General features: G+C 37.8%; 1 protein-coding gene across 1 annotated transcript in view; it reads right to left on the reverse strand.

The window, feature by feature from the left end:
* Positions 1-9,168, reverse strand: part of LOC107568234 (transcription activator BRG1) — a 25,588-nt gene that overhangs the window by 10,395 nt on the left and 6,025 nt on the right. Inside the window, exons 5-16 of the mRNA XM_016254168.1 lie at positions 8,904-9,002; positions 8,517-8,769; positions 8,266-8,392; positions 7,823-7,996; positions 7,520-7,693; positions 7,236-7,403; positions 7,071-7,121; positions 5,969-6,099; positions 5,763-5,817; positions 4,788-4,900; positions 4,534-4,681; positions 4,256-4,419 (exon numbers count right to left, since the gene is read on the reverse strand). Of these exons, the coding sequence (XP_016109654.1) occupies positions 4,256-4,419; positions 4,534-4,681; positions 4,788-4,900; positions 5,763-5,817; positions 5,969-6,099; positions 7,071-7,121; positions 7,236-7,403; positions 7,520-7,693; positions 7,823-7,996; positions 8,266-8,392; positions 8,517-8,769; positions 8,904-9,002 (1,657 nt within the window). The remainder of the gene's footprint in view (positions 1-4,255; positions 4,420-4,533; positions 4,682-4,787; positions 4,901-5,762; positions 5,818-5,968; positions 6,100-7,070; positions 7,122-7,235; positions 7,404-7,519; positions 7,694-7,822; positions 7,997-8,265; positions 8,393-8,516; positions 8,770-8,903; positions 9,003-9,168) is intronic.

The raw sequence follows: 9,168 nt of genomic DNA on the forward strand, positions 1-9,168 counted from the left end.
AGTATTAACAAAACCAAATTTTCCACTGCTGGAGAAACAGAAGCAGCTGAAGTGGCATTTAGATGCATTTACACAGACAATTTAATGAAGCTGAAATGTAGCATGAATGCATTAACACTGCAAAATTACAACAGCATAAATAATGCTGTGAGCTTGGTGTTTTACATCAGGTTTTTTTTATTTACAAATATGAAAAGTTACTTTTAAATTTGAAAGTAACCCGCTAGCAGGTGGCAGCAAGTTGACTGTCTTAATGAGTGAGTCATTGAGGCATTCAAACGATTCGTTCAAGAAAGAAGCAAGCGCCTGTCTTTATGAATAGACCACTGAATCATTGACTCAAATTATTAATTCAAAAATGCGAATCATTCAGTAGCCTAACGAAACACCGCTGACGCTGTGTGTTGCTCAGAGATGCGCGACAGTTCTGCTGCTAAGTTTGTTTGGAACTATTTTCGTTAAACAAATCCAGCAAAAACAGTCATATTGACATTATTGTACTAAAATATATGCCCTAAGTCACTTAATATTAACTACTCGTTTCAAGTCTTGTTTAAAATCAATGTCAAATTTACAATCGTACTGATTTTCAGGGAAAACTGCACTCTCTTAGTCGTGTCATGTAATTAATTAGGCTAGGCTTTATGTAATAAATATAAAAACAAATTTTTTTTTACCGCAGTATGTTTCTTCTGTGTGCAGTTGTGTTCATTTGTTTCGATTTCTCCATGAGATTGTCTCACGTGAGTCTCAACTGCCTCGACCTTGTTACTATTGATTATCCATTATGAATTGCAGTCATATTGACATTATTGTACTAAAATATATGCCCTAAGTCACTTAATATTAACTACTCGTTTCAAGTCTTGTTTAAAATCAATGTCAAATTTACAATCGTACTGATTTTCAGGGAAAACTGCACTCTCTTAGTCGTGTCATGTAATTAATTAGGCTAGGCTTTATGTAATAAATATAAAAACTAATTTTTTTTTACCGCAGTATGTTTCTCCTGTGTGCAGTTGTGTTCATTTGTTTCGATTTCTCCATGAGATTGTCTCACGTGAGTCTCAACTGCCTCGACCTTGTTACTATTGATTATCCATTATGAATTGCCGTTTACACCAAGTGTAATAAAATCAGAATCATTCTCGCCGAACTTTTGGTGCTTCCCTAATTCGATGTTTTAATTAGATTAGATTAGTTGTCCGGTCAGGCAAGTAAAATTCTCTTTCACTTGCCCTTTCAAAAAAAGCACACAGATCATCAAAAGCATTCTCTCGTGCACCCCTGCTGGTCGGTCTGTGCACCCCTAGGGGTGCGTGCACCCCAGTTTGGGAACCGCTGACCTAGAGGAATGCAGCTGCTCAAACATGCAGCTGTTCAAAACGTCAATATTTTTGGAAAATATGTCATTTTAAACCTTGTACATGTGCAAATCTGCAAACAATATAAAGTGCACCCCAGTTTGGGAACCGCTGACCTAGAGGAATGCAGCTGCTCAAACATGCAGCTGTTCAAAACGTCAATATTTTTGGAAAATATTTCATTTTAAACCTTGTACATGTGCAAATCTGCAAACAATATAAAGAAAGGAAATAAAAATAGGACTTTCTATTTGCTTTTAAACTGTAAACGCTTTTCACTAAGCTGTTTTTCCAGTTTTTCAAGTTCTACATTTTTCTCCTTAGCTCCATGTTGCAGTAAGTTTTGGGAGTTCATTTTTAGTCCATCTCCTATCCTGTCTTGTCTGTCTTGCAGAGACTAACAAAAATGAGCTCCTAAAACTTACTTAAACTTAATGTGGAGCTGGTCCTTCAAGAGTCACTCTTAACTTATCAGTCCATAAAGCCTATAGAAAAATAGTCTTCATGTATTTCACAGCAATACAGAATGTTATTCTTATTAAGTAGGGGTCATTTTTTAGGATTTTTTTACCCAAGTAAAGTCTCTGAGAACCTGACACCTTGTAATTCTGGAGACTCCAGGAAGGTTAAAGTTCTGGAAAATAGTGGCACTGGAGACTAAAAGGTTCCTGATGGTTTCACACTTAATTCTTCATATTAATTCTTAATTCTTTTGCAGTTAACATGCATCTTTTCTTCTCCACCTGTCTTTTCTGACCCACTGAGCATTTTGCTGACCAAATGGTCATGCCTTAAAGGGTTAGTTCACCCAAAAATGAAAATTAGCTCATGAATTACTCCCCCTCAAGGCATCCTAGGTGTATATATGACTTTCTTCTTTCAGACGAATCCAATTGGAGTTATTTAAAAAATTGTCTGTGATCTTCCAAGCGGTTTAATGGCAGTCAGCGGGTGTTGCAGTGCATCAGTCCAAAAGAAGTTAAATAAAGCGCATCCATTCATAATAAAAAGTGCCTCACACGGCTCCGGGGGGTGAACAAAGGCCTCCTGTAGCAAATCGATGAGTTTTTGTAAGAAAAATATCCACATTCAAAACGTAATAATCACTTTAATCTAGCTTGCGCCAACAGTTGTACACAGAAGCAGTTCCGGAGCATGACATATGAGGTCGGCGCTGCGCATGTGAGTCTCGTGAAAACCAACGTTTGTTTACAGGAGCAAAGGAAGCAAAGTATCCTTACTTTAGTGAGCGCAAGCTAGATTAAATTGATTATTACGTTTTAAATATGGTTATTTTTCTTACAAAAACGCATCGATTCGCTACAGGAGGCCTTTGTCCACCCCCCAGAGTCGTGTGAGGCACTTTTTATTATGGATGTATGCGCTTTATTTCACTTCTTTTGGACTGATGCACCGCAACACCTGCTGACTACCATTAAACAGCTTGGAAGATCAAAGACATTTTTTTATATAACTCCGATTGGATTCATCTGAAACAAGAAAGTCATATACACCTAGGATGCCTTGAGGGGGGGTGAACTAATTTTTGGGTGAACTAATGGGGTGAGTAATTTTTGGGTGAACTAACCCTTTAACTTTGAAATTTCTGTACTGCATTAGTTTTTCTCATGGGGATTTAATCATTTTTGAGCTCATTCTCTTTTTTGGCTCATTTCATCCGTAAACGAAAACCTGCCTAATAATTCTGCACACCTTAATAAGGAGTTTTTCATTTCCAGCCTTCATGGACAATTATAGATCACTTCTAAATGATTAAATACAAAAATAATAGGCGTTATTAAGATTGATGTGGTTTGGAATTGGTAAAATGTGCTTGGAAAAAATGATCAGAATATCAACGTGCCTAATAATTACGCAAGCACTGTAAGATGTGCTCCCTTTACACAGAGTGCGCGTCGCGAAATCGAAAGTGAGAGTGAACAGCGAGAGCTCATTTAAATGCGATTTCAATACCCCGCATATTGATAGTGGCTCCCTGACATGCGAAAATTATATACAATATTAGAATGTTTGCGGGAGCGGGACACACACGTTGCGGGAGTGCGAGGTAATGGTCAGAAATTCAGCGGGAGCGGGCTTAAGAAAACTGTCCCACACAGGGCTCTAAACTGCACATCAACACACACGCTAAGTTTTTTTTCCACGCTACCCCGTTCTCCACCCCCAATCATTAGTGCAGTTTCGTTCTGTCTTTGACGGAACATACAGGACAATTTTTGAAATGGGGCCATAAACAAAATATTTCAAATTTAATTCAAGCACTTTCAAGGACCTATGTTTGTTTTCACGCACTTTCCAGGCCTTGAATCCATATGTTTGAAATTCAAGTACTTTCAAGAAGCATGGGAACCCTGACACAATCTGCTGAAATAAAAGTTTGATGGTTTAATGTTGAAAATGTAAATAGTATTGTAATTTTACAGTTGTACTATTTTTTATATACTTGATTTTTTTTTAATTTTATAGTATAGTAGTAGAGTTACAATACATTGCTTATTTTAATATTTTTATTTAATAATAATCAAAACATTTTTTTTATTGGTCATACTGAATGGGTCAAAAACAGTAAAAATGTGGCCTGTGTAGGAATTTTTCTGTCTACTTTATGGTTGCTGAAATAGGTCTGAATTGGTCTTGTAATGTTTAAGCCCTAAAAGGATGATTCACAAAAAAAAATGCAGTTGTAATCACCAACAAAAATCATTGTGGAATGATTAATTCTTTTCAAATATAGCTTTTTATGTCATCTAATAAAAATATTGGTATTTTTTTCATACTGTAATGTATAAAACGCAGAAAGCAAAATACCACAATGTCAGTTTTTCCAGTTTCATGCAGCTCTAGTGTAGAGAACGTGAAAAGTGACTCACGAGAGGGGGACGATTATGAGGAAGGGTCCGTTGAGGCGTTTGTACTCCATGAGGTAGGTGATGAGTGCAATGGTCTGGATGGTTTTTCCCAAACCCATTTCATCAGCCAGAATGCCATTCAAGTTATTGTTATACAGAGACACCAGCCACTCCAGACCTTTGATCTGCAGACGGGACAGACGCAATAACTTCAGCATGCCATTTAACAAATCTGATCAGTTCACAAAAGACTTTGAGGTGTATTTGCAATTTGTTTAGTCTGTAAGGTGCATCTGTACCTGGTACTGTTTGAGCTGTCCATTTATTAACAGGCTTGACTGTCTCTCCACCTTCTCTGTGACTGCGTGAGCCACGGCGTAGTACGACTGCAGGCCCCTAATGAACCTGGCATTACCGTATTCATCGTCAACATCCTGCTTGGCATGCCTGTGAAAGACATCATGGATATTATTACAAACACCATAACAACAGAATAGCATTCCAAAAAGAGCAGGAATGTAGTAAAAAGCACAGCTCTAATTCAGTAACATACTCAATGATGTGACGGACGTCCACCTCAGACACATCCTCATTGTCTGGATCTGGAAATATTTTCTTCTCCTCTGATGAAGATTGAGAGGTCTGAGGCTGCTCCTCCTCATCATCCTTTACAGAAAAAAAATACAATAGTACATTAATACAATAAAATGCAAAGATATTATTCAATTAATTAAAATATTTCTTTTTATCAATACATTAAATCAATAGAAGTTATGAAATGTATAAATGCAGACAACCAAATAAAAAATAATTTAATTATATAATTCCAAGTAAAATTAAACAAATAGAGGTTATGAAATAAATGTATAAAAGAAAAAACTACCAGACAAGCACAATAATAATAGATTTCTCAAATTTGGTAATTCTAAAAGTTATTTTTGTGATTACAAAAAAAAAATTTGAATTAGAGGTTATGAAATGTATACATGTAAAACTACTAGACAAGTACATTAATATTTTTTTTATTATTGTAATTATATAATTTGTAATTACGCATTAAAATTAATTAAACAAACTGAAGTTATGAAATGTATAAACAAAACTACTTGACAATTTTATAATTATATCTAATGTGATTATAATTAATAGAAAGTGGTAAATGTAACATGCATAAACTTCATGGTTCATTAAGTATACATTTTACATCTTTATGTGTGTGTGACATCAAATCACGAATGGTTAAAAATGGCTTTCTAATATTAGGCTACTGTATTTGACAAGTATCAGAATCTTAAAATGTGCATAAAGACAAACATTTGTTATCTGTAACAGGTCATGAATGCAGTATATCATGGTAAACTAGCCATTAATCTTATTCTGATGATGGCCTACATTGACATCATGGCCATGAACGCACAAACAAGAGAGTTTTCTCTTCAAGTGCATGTAAAGCCCTTGCAGAAAGCACAGAGCGCTGCTCGAGATGCTGAACAAAAATACAGATATGAGAGCTGAAAAACAGCCATACTTCCTCCTCCTCCGAGCCGCTATCTTCACTATCAGACCGCGGGGCCACCTCGTACCTACAGAAAATGAACAAAATAGCATTCAAACACTTTCTATTGTTCTAGTGTTTATGATGGGCTACTCCAACCCTTTTCAGTAGTAGATATTCAAGTACTGAGAAATATCATATTTTGAAAAAATGAGATTCTTAAAGCGAGTCTCACTCACCCTGGATTCACCTCCAGCCAGGCATCCAGTTGTCCAGCTTTAGGAGCGTCCATGCCGGTGAGGATCTTCCCACTGTCTACGTGAATCACCTTCACCAGTAAATCACTCATTTGACTGGTCTCATCAAGAGGCTACAGAAGAACACAAAAACATAGCTGTATTAGATTAATCGCCACTGTGTTTTGGCTAATACATTTTTTTGGCCCTTGATTTCTCAATTATATATTGATGTAAACGTATAGATATTTATATACATACATACTGTTTTATATACAGTATATATATACACACACACACACATACATACATACATATATATATATATACACATACACACACAATCTTTTTCAGGCTCATTTATCAATAATTCAAACCATGTTATGAATAGATTTAAACCAATTCTTTTAAAAAAAACTGACTCAAAAGAAAACTCACTCACAAATTGAGCATAATTTTGGGCAAGTTTATCTCTACATATGTGTATTATAAAAGTCTAAAGCAAAGGAGAACTAGAAAATAATAAATTTTATACGATTCCATAATATTTCACGTTGAAGGCCTAAAATTAGATTATGCATACACTGAACAGCGATTCTCAAATACAATTCCACTATGTTCAAGATCATATCTGCAACTGGTTATGGGATATACCCAAAATTGCTGAAATTAAATTAACTTTTACTCAAAACTCCCTTACCAAAATGAAAAATAATTTTGAATAAACTAAAGCATGAATTGCCACAAGAGATTCATTAGCGCAAATGACCAACCAAGATAATTGCAAAAAGTCACACATAGCCAAATATTAGGGATGCACGATATATCGGCCACCATATCGGTATCGGCCGATAAATGCTCATTTTTTCTGTTATCGGCCTGATAAGAAAATTTGGCCGATATCTTAAAGCCGATAAATAATGCATTATTTCCATCAGAGACACTTCAGATGCGCGCTATTCGTTTGCAGCCTTTTGTGCAATTGTACATTGTAATATTGTGTTTATTTGATGTATATCTGATTTATCTCATATAGAATGCGTTTGGTTAAGTTAAAAGAGCGCTTCAGTTTACCGGTGATCATCTTTAGCCTTAAAGATCTCACCTCTCCATCTGGACCCAGAGCAGGAGCTCCACTCTCAGCATTCTCTGGCTTCTGTGAGGAGAAAAGCAGACAGAAAGATCTCGCACAGTACTGGATAAACAACTGAGAACAACCCGAATTAAATTCCATTACAGAAACTCTTTCTAATCCAGTAAATCTCAGCACCTTCTTTTTCTTCTTCTTCTTCTTGTCTTTGAGGGCCTGGACAGCTTTATGAGCTCTGACGAGCTCGGTGAGGTTGGCCACATACTCGTCCGTCTGCTGCAGCAAGTAAGCCAGACGTTTGTCCTTCTTCTGATCGATCAGCTTCCTGTAACCCTCTTCATCTTCAGCCTGAAAGAAACACACACAAAAGATGTTTTTTTAGACATTTGTTCAGAAAAACAGATCCACCAGTTTAAATTGTATTTATATGTCAGGTAAAAAAAAAGCAAGTCTGTGCATCTCACCATCAGCCTTCTCATTCTCTCCTTCTCAATACGCTCATTCTCCTTCTTCTGCTCTCTCTCCGTGTTGGCGTGGTATGTGGCTATGGCTTTGGTCACCTTCTGGATCTTTGCGGTGATGGAGCGATGATAATCCTTGAAGTCCTTTGCATGCTGCAGGATGCTGTTGAGATACTCCTACAAACGCAAAAACAGAACAGGCGGTTCCGGCACAAACAATCTTTTGTCATTTCTGAATCAGGTTTAGGGGGTGGAGCACACATTTTGCATGATTTCATACAAGCAGCAGCCAGAACGGTCCAGTACCTGGTGTTTTTGACGGCGCTTGCGTTCCTGCTCGATCTTCTGCTGCTTCTCCAGTTTCTCTGTGATACGAGCCTCACGCAGGGACTGTCTCTTGCTGCGCTTGTAGGCCTTGCCGTTGAGCGCTGTCTCTAGGGCCGTGTCACGCCGCATGCACACTACGACCTCCTGGCGGAGCTGTGTTAAGATGGACAACATGGGTCAAAAACCACTAAAATGTAGCAGGACTGGGCTGAAGTCAATTACAACCACCTTCCAGAGCATTCTGCATTCTAATTCGTTATTGTATCACTTTTTAATAAACTAATCCGTTTATCATATAAGAAAATGTCTCTTGTGTGGAATTAATTTGAACTGGGTGACAATGACAACAGAATTGCAATTTGTAAGCTCGGCAAAAAAACGAAAGTCACCTATTCTCCGTAATAAGTAGATGCAAGTCATACCTGTCTCTGAAAGTTCAGGAGCCTAAGTGCCTTGAGCTCAATATTGGCTTTGGTCCTCAAGTCTCCAGCCAGAGAGCCTGGAAGGTTCTCCAGCTCCTGAATACGATGAGAAATACGAGCCTGTAACCTGACAGATTGAAACGACAACATCAAATGTTGGTGAAGCCAGTTAAAAAGGTTGTGTTTCCAGGATTTGAAGAGTGTGTTTACTCTAAAATATCAATATTTGCCATTTCTTTCCCTCATCTCACCTGTGCTCTCTCTCCTGGAGGATCTCCACTGGGTCCAGGCCCCGGGGTTTCTGGATGGGTGTGATGCGGTTCTGTTTCTGATGAAGCATCATGGGCGGCTGCGTCGGTTGTCCTGGAGATTGGGTCTGAGGGGGCATGACGGGCGAGGCAGTGGGAGGAACTGAAGGTGGTGCTGGAGACGGGCGTCCCGTGGGCTGAGGAGGTATCAGCTTCTGTGGTGCACTTGCAGGGGCGGCAGCATTCACCATGGGCCCTAGGATTACAAAGACATGGTAAATATGTGACTCTGAGATACAACCGTCTCGTCAGGTTTATAGAATGCAATATGAAGGCTAAATTTTGAATTGATAATTGGAAGTGACGGGATAATTTTCACAATTTACTGACCTTCAGGCCAAGATTTAGGTGGTCCATTGGTGGGTTGTCCCTGCAGGCCTGGAGGAACACCAGAAGGTCCTGGAGGTGGCATGTTTGGTCCAACCATTCCTGTAACATACAAAAAGATATTTTTATAAATATAAATAATAATTATATTTTAGGACAGTTTAGGAGATGGATTAAAAAATTTAACAAGACTCAAACTGACACAGACAGAGTGAAAGACTGGATTTTTTCGATCAGGTAGGGTACAAGTGATTTCAAAACATTTCAG

Source organism: Sinocyclocheilus grahami, unplaced genomic scaffold (genome assembly GCF_001515645.1).
Source record: "Sinocyclocheilus grahami isolate Dianchi unplaced genomic scaffold, SAMN03320097.WGS_v1.1 scaffold1227.1, whole genome shotgun sequence".
Taxonomy (NCBI): Eukaryota; Metazoa; Chordata; class Actinopteri; order Cypriniformes; family Cyprinidae; genus Sinocyclocheilus; species Sinocyclocheilus grahami.